Genomic DNA, 22583 nt, shown 5'->3' with positions numbered 1-22583 from the left:
CCTTAGAGAAGATTATCTATCAAACTTCATTGTACAAGATGCTATGGAACAGAACAATTGGGGGAAAAGGAGTCATGTGTAAATATTTTACTTGAAAGAGAGTCCAACCCTCAAAACATTTGATTCAACTCTTTTCAATGAGTCAGCCGCAAGGAGTTAATTTATATTAGTGGTCTAATCATTGTGAGGTTATACCAGCACGATATGCTTGTATTTTGAGAGGTTTGCAGCAGCTGCTCTTATTCATCTGCACTTGTAGCTCTGGACATAAATAGGAGATAGATGACCAATACTAAATTAAGTTACAAGAATTAGAATTGAGACTTAATTTTAATGCAAGTGCGAGTATAGCTAATGTTTCCCAGAAAGCCTATTGTTTTACATTTATTTCATGATCTCACGAGTACAAAAAAGATCAAATTTAATTAAATTACTACACTCTTTTTTTCTTGATTTGTAAAGGTAAAAGTTGAGGCCTTGTGGCGCAGTGGGTCACATCCCTATCTCTGAGCCAGAAGCTCCGGGTTTAAGTATCACTTCAGGACGTAATGACCATAATGTGGCCAAACAGGTTGATTACCAACTTGTAAATCCTTCCCACATATGCCAATGACAAATGGTAACAGTGGGAGAGATTCCTGCTCAGCTATGTGATGGAAATAAATTGAAGCCTCTCCCATCACTATTCATGATGTGAAGATGCTGACGTTGGACTGAGGTGGGCGCAGTAAGTCTCACAACATCAGGTTAAGTCCAATAGGTTTATTTGGTATCACAAGCTTCCAGAGTGCTGCTCCTACAAATACATAAAGGGCAAAAGAGTAACAAGGGAGAGAGTAGGGCCTCTTAAGGATCAACAAGGTCATCTATGTGCAGATCCTCAAGGGATGGGTGAGATTCTAGATGAATATTTCTCATCAGTATTCACTGTTGAGAAAAGCATAGATGTTAGGGAAGTTGGGGAAATAAATAGTGATGTCTTGAGGAGTGTACATATTACAGAGAAAGAGGTGCTGGAAATCTTAAAGCTCATCAAGATAAATAAATCCCCGGAACCTGATGAAGTGCATCTCAGGACATTGTGGGAGGCTAAGGAGGAAATTGCAGGTCCCCGAGCAGAGATATTTGAATCATCGATAGTCACAGGTGAAGTGCCTGAAGTTTGGAGACTGACAAATGTTGTGCCTTTGTTTAAAAAGGGTTGTAGGGAAAAGCCTGGGAACTACAGTCCAGTGAGCCTCACAGCTGTGGTGGGTAAATTGTCGGAAGGTATTTTGAGACAGGATCTGCAGGCATTTAGAAGATACAAGAACTGATTATGGACAGTCAGCATGGCTTTTGAGTGGAAAATCATGTCTCACAAATTTGATTGAGTTTTTTGAAGGGGTAACAAAGAAGATAGTTGAGGGCAGTGCAGTTGATGTTGTCTACATGGACTTTAGCAAAGCCTTTGACAAGGTACCACATGGTTGGTTGTTGCATAAGGTTAAATCTCACGAGATCCAGGGTGAGATAGCTAAATGGATACAAAATTGGCTTCTTGACAGAAGCCAGAGGGTGGTTGTAGAGAGTTGTTTTTCAAACGGGAGGTCTGTGACCAGCAGTGTGCCTCAAGGATCAGTGCTGGGTCCACTGTTATTTGTCATTTATATTAATGATTTGGATGAGAATATAGGAGGCATGGTCAGTAAGTTGGCAGACGATACAAAGATTGGTGGCATAGTGGACAGTGAAGAAAGTTATCTCCGATTGCAACGGGATCTTGACCAATTGGGCCAGTGGGCTGACGAATGGTATATGGGAGCTTAATTTAGACAAATGCGAGATGATGCATTTTGGTAGATTGAACCAGGGCAGGAGTATGCAGTTAATAGTAGAGTGTTGGGGAGAGTTACAGAATAAAGAGGTCGAGGGGTACATGTTCATAGCTCCTTGAAAGTGGAGTGACAGGTGGACAGAGTGGTGAAGAAGGCATTCAGCATGCTTGGTTTCATTGGTCAGAGCATTGAATACAGGAGTTGGAATGTCTTGTTGAAGTTGTACAAGACATTGGTAAAGCCACACTTGGAATATTGTGTACAGTTCTGGTCCCCCAGAAAGGATATTATTAAACTAGAAAAAAGTGCAGAAAAGATTTACGTGGATGTTACTGGGACTTGATGGATTGAGTTATAAGTAAGGCTGGATAGACTGGGACCTTTTTCTCTGCAACGTAGAAAGCTGAGGGGTGATCTTACAGAGATCTATAAAATAATGAGGGGCACAGATCAGCTAGATAGCCAATATCTTTTCCCAAAGGTAGGGGAGTCTAAAACGAGAGGGCATAGGTTAAGGTGAGAAGGAAGAGAGACAGAAGTGTCCAGAAGGGCATCTTTTTCACACAGAGGGTGGTGAGCGTCTGGAACAAGCTGCCAGAAAGCAACATGGACAAGTTGGGTCAAAAGGCCTGTTTCCATCCTGTAAACCTCTATGACTCCTTCATCAGGTGAGTCACTATTCATAGTTCCAGACTACAGCATGCAAAAGTGCATTTTGCTACAGCAACCCTAACTACTTGGGGACTCAGTTGGCCAGACAGATACTGTGGATCAGACTGGTGCTAGCAGGGTTCAAGCCCTGTTCTGGCTTGGGGTGGATTTGGAATCCATCCCCTTGTCCTTCATGCGGTAGAGGTTGTGGTGCTGTAGGTTCGGCCTGTCTGCAGGCAGTGATCTCAAGAAGGAGAAGAATGGGTAAAGTGCAATTAGCTACTAAAAGCCAGTTTCCTTTGTAGCCATAGTGATAAGATTACATATCAAATGGTATATTATAGCCTTAGAGGAACCAAGATAAGGGACAATGTTCAGAAAATCATGTTTACTGATTGCCCAGATTTCTGATGTTGAGGTTTCCTGTTGGAACAGAGAAATTTGAAACTCACCGGTGCAAATTAAACTTGTAACGTGGTAAGTTCTAAATATCAATTGTTTCAAGCTCAAATATTTTAAATCAAACAGGCAATGAGGCATTGAACAACAATTCCATTATGTCATAGTATAATTAAAATGGTAGCTCAATGTTTTGTCTGTACCATTGAGTTAGGGTCTGCTTATAGCTATTCTATGAAGATCATCATTTAATGTTGTTGCTAGTTACAGCATGAAACTGCTGTGAAAGGTATCATAATGCCTGACTTTGGGCATCTTAATAGATAATTGTGAATTTAATGGTGAAAATTTCGTGTGATCTGCAACTTGACACCGCTAAAGGTGAGGTAGCATAGCATTTAAGTTTGTAATAAGAAAATACAATGAAGAAAACATTCATCGAAGCTCATCTGCCTAGTACCTTATAATATTGCAGCTGCATTTCAAATTTACAGAACTCAGAGTCTTTACCCTGAGCCTAAACGGTAGGGCTCATATTCCCCTGGTTTATAATGGACACAATGTAGAAACTTGAGTCTGGGAGGTAGATGGTTGGGGGTGTGAGATTGTGTGGCTGGTTGTCAGAACTCAGGTCAGAAGCGATGAACACCAGGTCTGGCAATCATGATGGTCAGAGATGGGGGATCCCAACTGAGTATACTGGAGATCTTGGATCAGTGGAGGGAAATCAAGAGTCGGGGCTCAGAACAAAGGGAGGGAGAACAAAGGGATGCAGAATCAGCTGTCATGGGGTGATCGGTTTCTCCTAGCTCCACATTCAATAAAGTTCTTTACAATTCCTAGTCTCAGGACAACGTGATCTGGGTCTGGTGGTTTGGGAGGGTGCTTCAGACAAGCATTAGACCCTTTATCAGCACTTGTAGTTGCCTGAACTTACTTCTTGGGTTTAATGTTTTGTCTTTTTCACCTAGTTATACTGATTGCACCCAACATATAACACATTCGCTAATCTGCTAGTGTGCTAACTCTCCATTTCCTTTATCCTGATAATTATACCAAAGGACACTGGCCTTCCCATGAAAAATATCAGGAAGCTGTATCTCCTGAACCATTGAAGAGTTTTGTTTCTTAGATATGTATCCTTAAAACCTTATAAAAACACATTTTGCACTGTTTACATATCTTAGGAAGTCCAAGAGAAGTTTATTTAAGAAATATTATTCAGGACTAATTTGTAAATTAACTCACCGTGCGAATACCCAAGCCACTCAGCATATACACAACATCTTCTGTTGAAACGTTTCCAGAAGCACCATTAGCATATGGGCAACCACCTAGCCCAGCAACAGAGCAATCCACTACGCTAATCCCCATCTGTGTAAAAGAACAGAATTTAACGTATATTGTTGTTCTACTTTGACTTTTTATGTCTGGCACCATGTCTGTCATCCTTGCAAGAGCAAGCCAGCGCAGAGAAATGTTTTCTGTTGAGAGATAGCGCTAAATTACTTTCAAAGCATTCAGTAAACCTTGATAGATTGTAAAACCAATTTACTTCATCAGATCAAGGAATAAAGAGTTTAAAGTTTATTTATTAGTCACAAGTAGAATTACATTTACTGTGAAAATCGCCTAGTTGCCACATTCCAGCACCTGTTCGGATACACCGAGGGAGAATTTAGCATGGCCAATGTACCTAACAAGCAGATCTTTCGGACTGTGGGAGGAAACCTATGCAGACACGGGAGAATGTGCAAACTCCGCACAGACAGTGACCTGAGCTGGGAATCGAACCCGGGTCCCTGGCACTGTGAGGCAACAGTGCTTACCACTGTGCCATCGTGGCACCCGTATAAATAAATAACACATCAGTGATAATTAACCTAAAGCTTAATTTGAGGACAGCCCAGAACATGGTATATTGCTATGGAGATGGATGGAGCTTAGAATGAGTTCTCTGGTTTTGACTTATCCAGATGTTAGCTGAGAGGTACATGTGGCTTGTGGTTTGCAACTCACTTAGAGACAACCAAATTAATCGATAATTAGACAGCCTGCACTTTGATCAGAGAAAAACCCTAATGCCATCACTGATCATGTGTGGAATATGGATGCGGCATAATCACAGTTTGACTCTTGAGGGAGCAGAAACTGGAAGATTGTTGATTTGAAACTAGTAGGATATTCTACTGGGGGTGCATCCACACTAGCCATCAGCAAGAATGGTGACGAGGACGCAAAATATCATGAGAGTCAGGAAACACAGTTCTCATTAGCAAGATTGTTTTACCCAATTGTCCCAGCTCCTCATCATTGAGGTGATAAGGTTCCTACCCACAAAAGGCGAGAACCTCATGTAATGTATTTTAATGTAATTAATGAGTGCCCCACCACATGATCCTCTCTCACTTAATATTTACACCTCGTTGACGTGACATCATTGCAACAGGTTTGTGAAGACAGGAAACAATCAAAGCAATCCCATCGGGAGTGCCAAGGCAAGTATAGCTCCATAGAGGAGAGGTACATACCCTGGCATAGGTTGGCCCTGCCAGGTTAGCACAAGTTTGCATTGCCACTTCTTATCAATTCTTTTAAAACCTGTGGTAATCTTGAGACTTCTAAATCTCCCCTTAACATTCTTTGATCAAATTGAAACAACCCAGCTTCTTCCAATGGAGTTAAATCTTGCAAATAAAATGTTCAACAGATCAAATTTTGGAAACCAAAAAAAGTGCGAATAATGTCATTAATGTTCAAATTTGCGCTCTGCAACACATATGGGATGTCATAAATATGAATTTAACATAAGGCTGTCACTGTTTGTTTTCATAATTCTAGTTAATTGATCAATTATTTAAATGATTTTCACCAGCATAATAACATGCAACTTGTAGATTGAACCAAACGAGAACTGCTCACCTGCCATTAAGTCGTGAGTGTTTGCTACAGGCTTGGAAGGAATTGGGAACTCAATGACATTTTGAATTGATGCATGTGTGATGCTGAAACAGCAGATGGCAGTGTTAATTAACTGCAAGCTTCATCTTATACGATTCCAAAGCAGCTTTTTTTTATTTTCATTACATTGCGTTCTACTTTTGCAAGATTTTAATAGATAGAAAGTATCGCCAATGGTGCTATCAAGCAGCACTTGCTTAGCAATAACCTGTTCACGGAGGTTCAGTTTGGGTTCCATGAGGGGTACTCAAATCCTGACCTCATTACAACCTTGGGTCACACATGGACAAAAAGGGCTGAACTCCAGAGGTGAGATTCTACTGAGTGCCCTTGACATCAAGGCAGCATTTGACCAAGTGTAGCATCAAAAAATCCTTGCAAAACTGGAGTCAATGGGAATCAGGAGGAAAGTTCTCCACTGGCTGAAGTCATACCTGGCACAAAAGAAGATAGTTGTGGTGGTTGGCGGTCAACATTCCCAGTTCCAGGACATCCCTGCAAATGTTCCTCAGGGTAATGTCTGAGACCCAACCATCTTCACCTATTTCATCAATGATCTTCCTTCCATCATAAGGGAAGAAGTGGGAATATTCCCTGATGATTGCACAGCTTTCAGCACCATATGTGACTCCGTGCAATCCATGTCCAAATGCAACAAGACCTGGACAATATCCTGGCTTGGGCTGATGAGTGGCAACTAACATTCATGCCACACACACATGCCAGGCAATGATCATCTCCAGCAAGAGAGAATCTAACCATTGCTCCTTGACTTTCAACTATTCTGGGCATTACCATTGACCAGAAACTGACCTGGACTAGTCAAAGTGGCTATAAGAGCAGGTTAGAGGTTGGGAATTCTGTTTTGAATAACTCACTTCCTGACTCCCCAAAGCCTTTCCACCATCTATAAGGCACAAGTGTGATGGAATACTCTCCACTTGCCTCAATGAGTGCAGCTCCAGCAACATTCAAGAAGATTAACACCATCCAGGACAAAGCAGCCCACTTGATTGACATCCCAGCCATTACCATCCGTAAACAATTATTCCCTCCACCACTGACACATTAGCAACAATGTGTACCATCTGGTAAGGTGTTAATAAGGTGCCACATCAAAGATGATTACAAAAGAAAGGTGAACAGTCTACTATTTAAATAAAATCAAAACATACAGTAACTACAGTGCAGAAGGAGGCCATTTGGCCTGTCGCATCTGTACTGACTCTTTGACAGAGCATCTCACCCAGGCCCTATCCCTATAACCCCACATATTTACCCCGATAATTCCCCAAACCTACACTTCTTGAGATACTAAGGGACAATTTTTTGAATCACTGTTCTTTCACTATATTAGTGAAACTATATTTCACTATATTCACTATTGCAGCAGATCATAAAGGTGGCTCATCAGCACCTTCTCAAGGGCAATTAGCAACGAGCAACAAATATTGATTTGGCCAGGAACCTGTTTGTTTTTTTTAACAGCTTTATCAACTTGTCATAGATCATAGAATCCCTACAGTGCAGAAAGAGGCCATTTAGTCTATCAAGCCTACACCAACAACAATTCTATCCCTGTACCCCCCCATATTTACCCTCTAATCCCCTGACACTAAGCATCAATTTAGCATGGTCAATCAACCTAACTCACACATCTTTGGACTGTAGGAGAAAGCCAGAGCATCAGGAGGAAACCCACGCAGGCACCCAAGGTCGGAATTGAAACTAGATCCCTGATGCTGTGAGGCAGCAGTGCTAATCACTTTCAATGATTTGTCAATGTGAACATGCAAGTTTTTCTATTCATGCATCGCCCTTAAAATTATACATTTAATTCATATTGCCTCTTTTCATTTTTCCTCCCAAAATGCAGTAATTTCAAACTTTTCTGCATTTTGTTGCAACTGCCATACGTTTACCTATTTCACCGGTCAGTTTATCTCCCCTGACCGTCTGCAACTATCATTCCAAGCCTGGGTGTCATCTGCAAACTTTTAAATAATGTTTCCCTGTTCCCACATCCAGGCTATTGATATGAGTCAATAAGTGCTGCAGTCTTAATAATCCCAGGGGACACCACTGTTACTTGGCTGCAGTCTGGAAAAAGCCATTCACCATTAATTACATTCTGCTTTTTGTTCCTTCGCCAATTTCATATCCCGGCTGCCACTTTTCCATTAATTCCATGGTCTTCACTCTTTGCTAACAAGCCTATTATGTGGTACTTGATTAAACGCTTCTTGAAAGTTCATAAACCGATCAACTACATTACCTTCATCAACTCTCCCCATTATGTATCTCTCTTCACCAGCTAGAGTGAGCTGGTCTTCTCTATTTATCATCTTCCAGTGCTGAACAATGCATTTTCTTGAGATCATGGACAGAAATGTACCTAATACTAAAAAGCTTTAAAGATATTTTCACAGAATCCATACAGTGCAGAAGGAGGCCATTTGGCCCATTGAGGCTACACTGCCAACAATTCCACCCAAGCCTATCCCCGTTACTACGCATATTTATTCTGTTAATCCCCCGATACTAAAGGTCAGGATGCTCTAGGTCAAAACACAGCCAATCAACCTAACCTAATCTTTGGACTGTTAGAGGAATTTGGAGCACCAGTGCAGCACGGGGAGAATGTGCAAACTCCACACAGGCAGTGACCCATAGCTGGAATTGAACGCGGGTCCCTGACACTGTGAGGCAGCAGTGCTAACCACTGTGCCACCATGTTGGAATATTTTTCTAATATGCATAGATAAAATTAAAATATTGATATTGACAAAGGTGATATCAGTAACAAAAGAAAGAGATCACTCGTCAGGCAACCCTTGTTTAAATCTAATTGATTGGGTTTTTATGGTGTTACAATTGACCAGGGAAAGAAAAGGTTACCATAAATCCATTCACTCACATTTTTGCACAGACGAATATCTCAACACAATTCTTAACCTACATGTCAGGAAATGAGAAATTGCTCTGAATTTCCTATAGCTTCTTAAACTCAAAACAAGATTTAACTTTGTAGAGGATGAGCTTCTTTCACTAATGCATTCCTGAATATAGACACCTCAACAGGGGAAAACACCTCACTGTCCAAAGCAATACTACTACACACATCAGAGTAATTCTCCAACACCACCGTTATTTGCAGAGATGACATTTCAAGATAGCGTGGACAGGGCTTTCACAATCTTTGGCCTGTAGTCTGTGACTGCTGCCCTAGCTCAAAGGGCACACAATAAATCTGTAAAATACACTTACTACTCGCATGATGTTGCAATATTTGTTTTTCTGTTATTCCCTATTCTGTCATAAGTATTTACAAATAAACCAATCTTATCATAAGTGAAAAGCTAAATACTGCAGATGCTGCAAGTGTAAAACGAAACAGAAAATGCTTGAAATACTCATCAGATCAAGCAGCATCTTTGGATAGGTAAACAGACTTAACATTTCGGGTTAATGACCTAGTGTCACAGTCTTGGTCCTTGATTCAATGGAGTTGTCACCAGAATGCCGATAGATACCGATCCATGCCAATAAGTCATTGAAACTGAATCTTCTATATGGCTCAGAAACTGGGACTATATACAGACCCCTACATACCTCAAGGTCCTAGAGAGGTACCATCAACACTGTCTGGTTTCTCGGCATCAGCTGGGATGACAGATGTACTAACATTAGTGCCTTTGAAGGAACCAAGAGCACCAGCATCGAGACCATGATATTCAAAACCAACTTCATTGTGCTGGCCATGTGCTTAGGATGCCAGAGTCCTGACTGCCAAAGCAAATCCTTTTTTGCTCATCTCAAGGGAAGCTCCTAAAAAGAGGAGGAAGAAGGAAGCTTCAAAGGCACCGTGAAGGCTTACCTCAAGAAATGCAACACAGACTTCAATGCCCGGGAGACCTTTGCTCCAAAGAGACCGATTGGAGGAACATCCTGATTGAAGAGAGACAATTCTTCAAGGACATCTGATGACAAGAGGAGGCCCAGAAAAGGAGCTTGGAAAAGGAACACCAATGATCTAGAGTCCATGAATCAAATCCACTTCCCAGTAATAGCTGCCAATTGTCTGGTTGAAGATGTAGCTCTAGGATCAGGTTCATCAGCCATGCAAAGACCCACAGAACACATGACCAGTAACACTTGAGTTTCTGAGGTGGACAATTATACTTGTTAGTGAGTGATCGCTGAAGAAAAAGAAGATATTTTTCAGATTAATTGGACAAGACAATACAATGAACAATTCAGAAAAGATTACTGGAACTGTAAGAATGATTTGGTGTAAGCATTTGGTGGCTCTGGGTGGACGCACTGGGTTGTGTGACATTTATCATATACTTGTATCCTACCTTGTGCCATTTGCTAACATCACCAGATCAGCCTGGGATCCCACTTCAATCCCTTTATAATGATAAGTGATAGAATGAATGCTGGATGAAGGAAGGGCTGTGATGTATCCCTCCACTTAAAATGAGTTGTGAACACTCAAGGTAAATGATCTCTTGCAGAGAGAGCCTGACAGCTTCTCAGTGGTTTGCGAGACTTGAGTGTGTGTGGGTGGGTGGGTGGGTGGGGGGGGGGGCCTTTTTTCTGGGCATTCAATGGCACATAGACAGACCCTGCAGTGCCAATGAGTGCCATGTGTCTATAGTACCAGTGGAGGGTGCTCCCCTGATTTCCAGGCCAACCTTCCTATCCCTAGCATGGCACATATAAATGGAGACTCATTTGCCTTCTACCTGCAGCCTCCACAGTGGCCACTTCTATTAGAATGACTGTTGGCTGCCACGAGTAAAATGTTGTCCAGGGTCCTATACCTACCTGCACCGAGTCAGGTTTGTCTTCTCAGGCCCTCCAATGGGGATATCTTAGCTGTTGAGAAAATTTCAACTTTTGTTTCAGCAAGTTAAATGTGCTTACATTTTACTGAATTTACAAGGTTTCTTTATAACATGCCAAATAGCATTTCATAGAACCCTACAGTGCAGAAAGAGGCCCTTCAGCCCATCAAGTCTGCACCTAGGTGCTACCCCCATATCCCAACACATTTACCCACTAATCCCTCTAACCTACACATCTCAGGACACTAAGGGGCAATTTTAGCATGACCAATCAACCTAACCAGCACAGCTTTGGACTGTGGGAAGAAACCAGAGCACCCGGAGGAAACCCACGCAGACACATGGAGAATGTGCAAACTCCACACACACAGTGACCCGAGGCAGGAATCGAACCCAAGTCCCTGGAGCTGTGAAGCAGCAGTGCTAACCACTGTGCTACCATGCCATAAGCTTGGTGGAGTTTGATAACAGGAGAATTCATAGCACTGTGACAACTGTTTCCAATATATTAGCATGCCCTTGTAGGGTAGTATGAGCTTCTGCCCTTCCAATGTATCTGTCAAGTGGTCCATTAAATGTGGCAAGCAACAAAATCAAATGCAGTGCTCAAAGCGCCAGTATGTTGCATGTTCACAGAGTCATTTAAGGTGGTGCTGAAATAAAATCAGAAAGTTCTGGAAAATCTCAGGAGGTCTGGCAGCATCTGTGGAGAGTGAAGGAGAGTTAACGTCTCAAGTCTAATATGACTCTTCTTCAAAAAGTGGTGCTGAGTTCAGCAGTTGGCTGATGTGCATCTACTTTCATATTCTTCACTCTAATAGATGTTCCTTTCTCAAATGGCTGCACAACAGGAAAAGGCTCACTGCACCTATTGACTCATCATGAAAGCATTTTGGACATTCTGGGTTTATACCTCAAGGAGGGATTGCAGGAGGACAAGGATCAAGATCTCCCCAAACCTGTGGTTAGTTTTAGGATCTTTTAACCGTTTGCTCATCCACATACACTGCTGTAGTATAGCACACTGAACATCATGCTAAGTAATCTCAGTTGCAATAAGTGTTTTGCTGCTGGAGTTCGAAAATAAGTTCTTTTAATCAATAAGAGGAGACAAGTGCATGTATGTAATGAGAATAAAGGCACAAATACTTCAGTTTTTTTTGACTGCAAATTACCCTTCTCAGATTTAAGAACCTTCTGACCATTTTTCCACAGGAATTGGAAGCAGAAATTACTTTTAAGCATTTGGTTTAGGGTAAAATATATTTACTCAGACTTGTTGTAAGTTGTAAGTTTCAGGCATTTGAAGAATGTTTATTAAAGCCAGATGATCCTGCTACCTAGGATGATGAGAAACATAGGAGAATGAATATCTTGTCCTGAGGATTTCCAACTTATATTCAAAGCCTGGGGAGACAGAATGTTCCTTTTTGTTGAACCTTGCATGACGCTATAGCATAGGCAGGGGCCTGGTAACAGCTTTGATTAGCAGTTTGTCTGACCTATCCTAATGAGAGGACGGAGTCAGCAACGCAGCTCCAACTTAATCTGAAAACTGGAAATAGTAGCAATGGTCACCGTAGCTATGTCACAGATCTTAGAACCTGTGAGGTAGTAGCATAATGGTAATACTACTGGGCTCGTAATCCTGAAGCCCGGATTATTACCTTAAAGCCAATAATAGCTCAAATCCTACTTAGTAGTTATGGAAATCAAAATTCAATTAATTGATAAGTTAATTAATAAGGGCAAAAGGATCGTTTAGATCCAAAATGTTAGTTCTGTTTCTATCCACAGATGCTGGCAGACCTGTTGGACCTGATTTTACCATCAAGTTGCGCCCGTTTTCAGGCACGAAAACTTGGTAAAAGTCAGGCATGAGGTGAGTAGCGTGATCCACACCCGCCACAGCGCTTGTTGCCCCATTACCAAGGCCCAAAAATGGCCAGGTTCGGGACCGAGCCCAGCACAGGCATTCAAATGCATTTAGATGGAATTAATGGGGTGCACGCTCACCTTTACCAGCACTTCCCCCTTTACCACCGCGTTCGCCTATCCAGGATCGGCGCGAAACAGACATGCTCCATTAATTTCTGATTCAGGCTCTCCATCAGTGAGGGTTAGTGAGGAGGTAAGTGTGTAGCGTCCAAAGGCTCTCTGCTGCTCCTCACGGGTGTCCTTTGGTTGCGGCCATTTTCTTTCTTGGGTCGGTGGCGGCTCTGCGAGTGCACGGGGGGGGGGTGGAGTGGCTGTTGCTCAGCAGAGTCTCCAATGTCTGACTTGCAGCACGGATCCGGGTCTCAGCACTGACCTTGGGTCTTGCGGTGCTACTGGGTCCTAGTGCATTCAGCACACATCCAGCTGAAGGATATGCACCGAGTCCTTGCAAATTGCGCTGCTGCGGCCTCATAACTTTGCAAGGAGCTGTGATTATGGGGAGCATGTGGCTGGGATAATTAGGGGGCTGTGACTGTGGGGAGCATGTGGCTGGGGGAATTGCTGGGGTGCTATGATTGAGGGAAGTGTGTGGCTGGGAAAATAGGGGGGCTGTGATTGTGGGGAGCATGTGGCTGGGGGAATTGGGGGGGCTGTGATGGTGGGGAGCATGTGGCTGGGGGAACTGGGGGGGCTGTGATTGTGGGGAGCATGTGGCTGGGGGAACTGGGGGGGCTGTGATTGTGGGGAGTGTGTGCCTGGGGGAATTGGGGGGGCTGTGATGGTGGGGAGCATGTGGCTGGGGGAATTGGGGGGGCTGTGATTGTGGGGAGCATGTGGCTGGGGGAATTGGGGGGGCTGTGATGGTGGGGAGCATGTGGCTGGGGGAATTGGGGGGGCTGTGATTGTGGGGAGCATGTGGCTGGGGGAATTGGGGGGGCTGTGATTGTGGGGAGTGTGTGCCTGGGGGAATGGAGGGGCTGTGACTCTTGATACGCTGGAGCAAGAAGCATTCCTTAACCTCTACGTGTGTTCCTCTCCATCTCCCTCCCTTCCTCTTCAAAGTGACAAGGTGGCTTTTGCGATGCAACCAATCGATCTGGCTGTACTTTAGGTTGCTGCTGGAGCTGGGAAGGAGGAGCTGGAGGAAGAATTGCGGGCACAGGAGGTCCAGGCCTTAACACTTGCAGGATTAAAGGGAGACGGCCACCAGAGACAAGAGGTGGCCAACATTCATCCAGGGGGGCACACAGGAGAAGGAGGGAGCAGAGACCCCACCAGTTCCATGCACGAGCGTCATTTGAACAGATGTCAGATATTGTGTGCTGCTGATATCTCCACAGACCTGTGTAACCTGTTGCAAGACCTGGCACTTCTGTGCACTCCTGTGTCAGTAGGTCACAGAAGCCCTGATGCCCAAACTGGGCAATGCATCAAATTTAACCTGGATCAGGGCCATCAGGAAGCCAGGGCTGCAGGGTTCGCAGCCACTGCATGGATGCCTAACAGTTATGATGTGGATATGCCAGCGTTGGACTGGGGTAAACACAGTAAAAAGTCTGACAACACCAGGTTTTAGTCCAACCGATTTATTTGATAGTAAACTCACAAGCTTTTGAGGTTTCCCTCTTCTTCAGGTGAATGGAGAGTTCTGGCCTCAGACAGAGCATATAAAGCACAGACAGTTTAGAGATTACTGATTAGAATGCGAATCTTTACACCTAACCTGCTGTTCAAGTCCTAAAATGGCTGGTACAAAGAACAAAGAACAACCCAGCACGGGAAACAGGCCCTTCGGCCCAACGAGCCCGCACCGCCGCATCACCCTACACCTATTCTACCCTGCGTGTCTATGAATGGAACCCCTAACTTAGCCAGATTCAGGGGAGAATAGTGTCAATTTGGTAAACCAATCAGCCTAATAGCACATCTTTGGGGTGTGGGAGGAAACCGGAGCACCCGGAGGAAACCCACGCAACCACAGGGAGAATGCGCAAACTCCCACAGACACAGGCCCAAATCCATGTATCTGCACAGCTAGCAGTGATAGTCACCGAGCTGTTGCGGCGCCCGTCTACTGGTCCAGGATCAAGCACACACACCGACACGAAGTACTAGGCCACTCCCGGAACCTCCAAGAGCAGCCCACGCACGACCCACCGTGTGCATGCCCCTCGTTTGACAACAAGGTGGACCTCCACCTGCGGAATAAAAAGACAAAAATGTTAACTTACAAGTCTGCATTTCCGGTGTCTCCCGAGGTTCTGACCTTATTTAATAGCCCCTACTATAACCTTCCATCCTTGTTTCGCTCATGTGTCTGTCTAATTGAACCTTAAATGAGTCCAACGTTCCTGCCTCCACCACCCTACTCGGTAGCATGTCGCACTATCTGTAACCCCCGTGACTTGCCTGGGTTTGCAAAACCTCACTTACTGTACTGTCTGGAGACAATACACATCTCTTTAACCTGTGATCAGTGCTCCTTCCACTCACATTGTCAGCCACTTCAGGTCTTGGTGTAAAGATTGTAGGTGTAAAGATTCACATTCTAATCAGTAATCTGTAAACTGTCTGTGCTTTATATGCTCTGTCTGAGGCCAGAACTCTCCATTCACCTGAAGAAGAGGGGATCCCCTCGAAAGCTAGTGAGTTTACTATCAAATAAATCAGTTGGATTAAAACCTGGTGTTGTCAGACTTTTTACTGGGGATGCCTAACATACAGGCAGCCATTGACTGCAAGTATGTTGCCCTCAAGGTCCCCCTACAGAACCTGTGGAGATTCATCAACAGAAAGGGGTTCCACTCTCTGAGTATTCAACTCGTGTGTGACCATAACATGAACATTATGCATGTCTGCACAAGACATCCATGTAGAGTGCACGACAGCTTCGTTGTCAGGAGCTCGGACATCCTGGAGGCATTTGAGGAGGAGCCCAGGCTGCGGGGGTGGCTTGTGGATGATATGGTTGACCCACTTTGGACATGGTTGATGATGCCTCTGCAGAGGCCTGTCTCTGAGGTGGAGATCTACTATAATGAGGCCCATGTAGCCACCCATGCGATAGTGGAGAGATGCATTGGGCTCCTCAAAATGCAATTCTGATGCTTGGACTAATCTGGTGGGAGCCTCCAATGCAGCCCAATGATCTCTTCCTGCATAGTGGTCGTGTGCTGCGCGCTGCATAATCTGGCTTTATAGAGGTGACATGTTGGAGATGGAGGAGGAGGAGGAGGACATGGAGGCTGACCAGCTGAGTTTTTCTGGGGAGGATGACAGCAGGAGGAGGAGGAGGAAGAGGAAGAACATGCCAAGGAACACCAAACAGGCACTGGAGGACTGGCAGCTCAAATGAGGCATGCGAGGGCGGCAAGGGAAGCCAGGGGTCGCTAGGGGTACGTATCTGTGGGTTCCATCCCCTGCCCCTCAAATTCCTTCTGTCTCCTGCAACGTCATCACACCAGACTGGTAGGCCTGGGTACTCTGAGCCTTTTGGCAGGCGGGAGAATGATGACGCCCTGGTGCAAGCTAGTCTGACTCCTACCTGAGCTCTGCATGCACGCTGGCACCTGGGCCCACATCTGTGTAGTGGATAAGGGATCTGAAACCCCCATACAGGACCCTGGTGTTGAGGACGGGAGGGAATCACTCGTGGGATCTGAGGAGCCAATGGCTTCCTTTTCTCAGTGAGGGAAAGACATTGAGGGGCCTCGCCAACTGACATCAACATGAAGCATCCCTCCGGCCATTTATTTGCAATGAAGTGTTGAAATAAGATATTCTAACATATAAACTTTTGAACAGGAAAGGTGCTTAAGTATCTTTCTAACTAGAGCAGCCCTTCACCTGTGCCATCTCAGTGCAACTACAACTTCCTAACCCTACGTTACCTACCATAACATCTCAGTGATTCCCCAGGATATATATCGGGGGTGGAGGGGCCAGCAGCCTACCATGCCCCATTGCCCCATAGCCTGTGATACACATGGCAGGCATCCTCTGGAGGCCCTGGATCTTGAGGGCCCTGATCTGTTTCCAGGTGTCTGCAATGTTTTCATGACACCCTCTTCATCCCGCTGCCCCTGAGATGCCCCGGTGTCAGGAAAGGGGTGGGGGGGTTGGAGTCAGAAGGTGTAGCCACAGTCACAGTCTCCCGGCTGGAAGGCCCAGGCCTGGGCTTGAGGCCTTCCTCCTCCCTCCGGGTTCCTGTGGGCTTCCGGGTCACTCTATGGGACGGTGGTGCTTCTTCAGTGAGCTCCAGAAGCTCCGGTATCACCTGGCACTGCCAGTCCTGGAGGACCACCTGCGTCCTACCCATGGTGGTTGAGCCCTCTGCGATGGCCACTTGAGTCGGGGGGGGGGTGGGCACCTCTCAGTGGCCGCAGCAAGTGCCCTCTGAGACTGTGTTGCATTCTGCAAGCCCTCAGCCATGACCCTCTGCGACTGGGCCACATTCTCATGGGCTGCTGCCATAGCTCACTGTGTCTCAGTGCTGTCCTGCTGGGTCTCCTGCAAGCTCTTGAGCCTCTCAGCCGTGGGCTGCAGAATCTTGAGAAGCCTGTTTGTCTGACTCGGCCATCACTTGGACTCTGCCCCTCACGATGAGGATCCCCTGCCCCAGGCTTTCCACTGCAGACACCATCCTTGCAGTGTTGGCCTGGGAAGCACGCAAGACAGGCAACAGCTAGCCTCGCAATTGACCGAGTGTGGCCATCAGCCCCTTCTGATTCCCTGGCTCTGTTGCTGTATTTCCAGCAGCTGAGGGAGAAGCGGCCCAGTATGTAGCCTGGGGCCAGCTCAGTCCTTGCCTCCTGGAGGCCCCCGCGTGCCAGAGGTCTCGGACCTTCCCTGCACCTGCTGTACGTTACCAGGTGTGTCGTGCTCACCAGAGAGTGACCCCGTAGCCTCATCACTAACTGGACCCACCAACGTGTCAGTGTCTGGGAAGGTGAGTTGTGAGATGGAAGCTGACACCAAAACTGTGCCACCCTTGGAAGTCCCTTCACCTTATCCTCCAAGGACTTGTCCGAGCTGTCGGGACCAGAATGGGCAGGAGCTGCAGTATGGGCCTGGAGTCCAGAAGGCCCCAGGGTGTCTGGATCTGTCCCTGCAATAAAGGACACAATTAACCTTGCAAGAGAGGGAGAAGAATCCAGTGTGCCAAACACGTGATTCACATTTCTCCATTGAATGGAGAGCAAAGCACCAAAAAAATTATATCACAGGAGCAGGCCTTGTGACAACCAGGCTGCCCATCTGATTTGTTAAGCCCTACCCTCTGGGGACCATATACCTTTATTTCCATCTCATTCACATTGCTGTAGAGATGCCCCTTAAAGGTCACTATCGTATCTGCACCCGCAAATCCTCTTGGCAGCGAGTTCCAGGCATCCACTAGACCCTCTGTGCAAATAAACATGCCTCATACATCTCCTTTAAACATTGCCCCTCGCACCCCAAACTCATGCCCCCAAGAATGTGCCTCAAAGCGAGTGGAGGAATGATAGATGACCATCTATCATTCCTCTTGATGACAGCCTGACCATGCTGTCACTGACAGCTCGCATCTCCCCTTCCCTTGACAGCTCCAGCACCCGCTCCTCAAAGTGGGTGAGGACCCAGAGATCAAGCTCACCACCCCCCTGTCTTCACCCTCTCATGGGTGCTATGGTCAGTCTTTTCCTGTGGAGGCAGAAGGAGCCAAGAAGGAAATAATGCATGACTCCTGCAGAGTATCAGCTGGTGGCCTTTAGAGGGCAAGCGCTGTGGGGCTCTTGGGGGGATAGGAAAGAGGGGTCAGGAACTGGAAGCATGCAGGGTTTTGAGATGAGATCTGGGGGAAATTGGGGGGAAGATGCAAGATGGGGTTCAGCACTCTCTTGCTGCCCCGATGAGGTCATTGACTTTTTTCTGGCACTGCTTCGCAGTTCAGGGGGCCAGTGTCCTGGCACTGACTGAGACAGCGACTTCCTCCCAGGCTGCATTTCCATCAGCCCTACTGGGTCTGTGTCCTTGGGGGTACGTTAATATCACACACACACACACACCTCAACCTCAACAGTGGCCAGTACTAACAGTGGCATTACCAAGATTGTTGAGCTGTCAGTGCTCTGACTGGGTTGCGAAATCTTGGGGCATAGACTACTGTCCCTATTAATTAATTGGCCACCGCCAGTCCAGATCCAGATCCTGTCCGGTCAATGTAGGGTTCTCTCCAAAATGGCATTTCAGCCACTATGGCAGAATCTTGGTAAGTACTAAGGTTTGCATGGTAACTAAATTGATCAGTGTAAACTGTTAATGGACAAAATACTCTGCGTGTAATTCTAGACTTTTATGTGGGTATTTACCCACATTACGAAGGGCCATGGGCTTAGGGTGGGGGGGGGCGGGCGAGGTATAATTCGGATGTTAGAGGGAGGTTTTTCACACAGAGGGTTGTGGGGGTATGGAATGCTGTGCCAAGCGAGGTGGTGGAGGTAGGCACGCTGGAGTTGTTTAAGAGTTACTTGGGCACATGAGCAGGATGGAGATGGAGGGATTTCGGAGACTTTTTTAAATAAGGTTCAGGAGCCTTGGGACGTCCCTGGGAATCAATTGATTCCTATGGACCTTCCAACATATTTTCTGGCTTACTCGTTTCACTTGGGGATTCCCTTGAATGTATGTATAAGGATGTGGATGATAATGATGTTTTCCTCTTTTAATCCACAGGTGCTTTGGTCCGCCTTGTTGTCCAACAAAGGGCATACACGCGATGGGTCGTACGAGGGCTCCTCTTGGTTGTTTCGAGAGTAGCCTTCACATTGTTAGTGTACGCTTAAACTGGACCAGATGCTGAGCAACATGACAGCTCAGTGACTATCACTGTTTGCTGTGCAGATACATGGAGTTGGGCCAGTGTCTGCGGGAGTTTGCGCATTCTCCCCGTGCTTGCGTGGGTTTTCTCCGGGTGCTCCGGTTTCCTCCCACACCCCAAAGATGTGCTATTAGGCTGACTGGTGTAACAAATTGTCCCTAAATTAGTCTCCCCTCAATGTGGATTGCCATAAGCATAGACAAGGGTCATGGGTGGAGGGGGGACTCATATTGTTAGAATGGTGGTGCGGGCTCATTGGGCTGAAGGGCCAGTTTCCTGGGCTGTTTTGTTTTTTGTTCTTTCTTCTTTATTTGTCAAAAATCAATGCAAATAAACTCGGGGTAAGAACAATTTCACCTAGACAGATGAACTGAGAGCCTGGATTACTGAATTGAATTATGATGTTATTGCAGTTACGGACACATGGTTAAAGGAGGGTCAAGACTGGCAGCTTAACACTCCAGGATATTGTTGTTTTAGACAGACAGATGGGGAAACAAAAGAAATGGGGTTGAGTTGCATTGCTGATCAGGGAGCACCCCACAACTGTATTAAGGAAGGAGTCATTGGAGGGATCTTGCAGTGAGGTATTATGAGTGGAGCTCAGAAATAGGAGGGGTGAAATTACAATGTTGGGAGTATACTGTAGGTCTCCCAACAGCCCACAGGAGCCAGAGGAGTAGTTGTGTAGTCAGATACGGAAAAGGTGTGAAAAAAGCAGGGTAGTTGTGGTGGGTGACTTTAACTTCTCCATATTGACTCCCTTACAGCCAGGGGTTTGGATGGAGAGCAATTTGTTAGATGTGACAAGTGGCATTTTTGACACAGTATGTTGACAATCCAACCAGAGAGGAAGCCGTATTAGACTTGGTATTGGGGAATGAGCTGGGCCAGGTGATCACTGTTTCAGTGGGGAAGTATTTTGGGCTTAGCAACCATAATTCTATAAGATTTCGGGTAATCATGGGTAAGAACAAGAGTGGCTCTTGGGTGAGGGTACTTAATTGGGCAATGGCCAATTGCATGCAAACATAAAGGAACTGGAGAATGGGAATTGGGAGCGGCTATTTGATGGCAAATCCACGCCTGGCATGTGGGAAGCTTTTAAGGGCCAGTTAATTGAAGTGCAAGACAGGCACGTCCCCAAAAAAATGAAGGATACGAATGGCAAAATTCAGGAATCATGGAGACAAGGAAAATTGTAAGCTTAGTCAAAAAGGAAAAGGAAGTATATGATAGGGCTAGGCCTTTAAAAATTGACAAAGCCATTGAGGTGTATAGTGAAAGTAGTAAGGAACTTAAACACAGAATTAGGAGGGCCAAAAGGGGCCAGGAAATGCCTTCAGCAAATAGGGTCAAGGAGACTCCCAAAGCTCTTTATGCATATATTAGGAGCAAGAAGGTAACAAGAGAAAGAATAGGCCCACTCAAGGACAATGGGGTGAAGTTATGCGTGGAGCCACAGGGAATGGGTGAAATCCTTAATGAGTACTTTGTATCGGTATTCACCAAGGAGAAGGACATGATGTATGTTGAGGTCAGGGATAGGTGTGTGAACGCTTCAGAGATGTCCATATAGTGAAGGAGGAAACATTGAGTATCCTAAATCACATTAATGTAGACAGGTCCCCAGTGTCAGATGGAATCTATCACAGATTACTGTGGGAGGAAGGGGAGGAATAGCTGGAGCCTTAACAAATATCTTTACATCCTCTTTGACCACAGGCGAAGTTCCAGAGGACTGGAGAATAGCCAATGTTATTCCCTTGATTAAGAAAAGAAGCATGGATAATCTAGGACGTCGTAAGCCTGTGAGCCTGACATCAGTGATGGGGAAGCTTTTGGAGAAGATACTGAGGAACAGGATATATGCACACTTGGAAGAAGGTTAGTGACAGGCAGCATGGTTTTGTATGGGGAAGGTCATGTCTCACAAGCTTGATTACGTTTTTTGAAGCGATGACAAAGATAATTGATGAGGGAAGGATTGTGAATGTAATTTATATGGACCATAATAAGATATTTGACAAGGCTCCACATGGCAGACTGGTACAGAAAATAAAATCACATGAGATTCAGGGTAGACTGGCTAGATGGAAACAGAACTGGCTTGGTTATAGAAGACAGAGTAGCATTGGAAGGGTATTTCTCAGAATGGAAATCTGTAGCTAGTGGTGTTCCGCAGGAATAAGTGTAGGGCCTCTGTTGTTTGTAGTATATAAACAATCTGGAGGAAAATGTGAGCGGTCTGATTAGGAAGTTGGTGGATGATATGAAGATTGGTGGAGTTGCTGATAATACCAGAGATTGACAGAGGATACAACAGGATCTATATAGATTGGAAACTTGAGCACAGAAATGGCAAATGCAGTTTAATGCGGACAAATGAGGGATTATACATTTTGGAGGATCAAATTTAGGTGTGAATTATACTATAAATGGCAGAACCCTTAGGAACATTAACATCCAGAGGGTTCTGGGCATGCAGGCCCACAGTTCCCCAAAACTGGCAACACAGGTGGTCAAGGTGATTAAGAAGGCATATGACATGCTTGCCTTCATCAGCCAGGGCACTGAGTACAAGAATTGGGAAATCATGTTGCAGCTGTATAAAACCTTGGTTAGATCGCATTTGGAGTATTGCATGCATTTTCGGTCACAACACTACCAGTGGAAACTTTGAAGAGAGTGCAAAGAAGATTCAACAGGATGTTGCCTGGTCTCGACTATGTTGGCTATGAGAAGAAGTTGAATAAACTAGTTTTGTTTTCACTGGAAAGACGGAGGCTGAGGGAGACCTGATAAGGTCTATAAAATTATGAGACGTATAGCCAGAGGCTTTTTCCAAGGGTGGAAGTGTCAATTATAAGGGGGCACAGATTCAAGGTGAGAGGGGAATGGTTAAGGGAGATGTGTGGAGGAAGCTTTTCATACAGAGTGGTGGGTACCAGTAACGCGTTGAATAGGGAGGAAGCAAGAACAGAAGGTTTATTTTCAGTTTAGTTAGGGTATCACGATTGGCACAGGCTTGGAGGACTGAAGGGCATGTTCCTGTGCTGTACTTCTCTTTGTTCTTTATTCTTTAGTCATAGCCACATATCCAAG

The 22583-nt window shown here is 45.3% G+C and overlaps 1 protein-coding gene across 1 annotated transcript in view; it reads right to left on the bottom strand.

Annotated features, from left to right (window-relative positions):
• The window catches only part of hmgcll1 (3-hydroxymethyl-3-methylglutaryl-CoA lyase like 1), a 121291-nt gene that overhangs the window by 3558 nt on the left and 95150 nt on the right, over positions 1 to 22583 (bottom strand). Inside the window, exon 8 of the mRNA XM_080193240.1 lies at positions 4116 to 4241. Within this exon, the coding sequence (XP_080049366.1) occupies positions 4116 to 4241 (126 nt within the window). The remainder of the gene's footprint in view (positions 1 to 4115; positions 4242 to 22583) is intronic.

The sequence above is a fragment of the Carcharhinus amblyrhynchos genome, chromosome 7 (assembly GCF_965287045.1).
Source record: "Carcharhinus amblyrhynchos chromosome 7, sCarAmb.v2.hapA, whole genome shotgun sequence".
Classification (NCBI taxonomy): domain Eukaryota; kingdom Metazoa; phylum Chordata; class Chondrichthyes; order Carcharhiniformes; family Carcharhinidae; genus Carcharhinus; species Carcharhinus amblyrhynchos.
The sequence above is the reverse complement of the archived record's forward strand: the minus strand, read 5'-3'. Positions and strand labels throughout refer to the sequence as shown.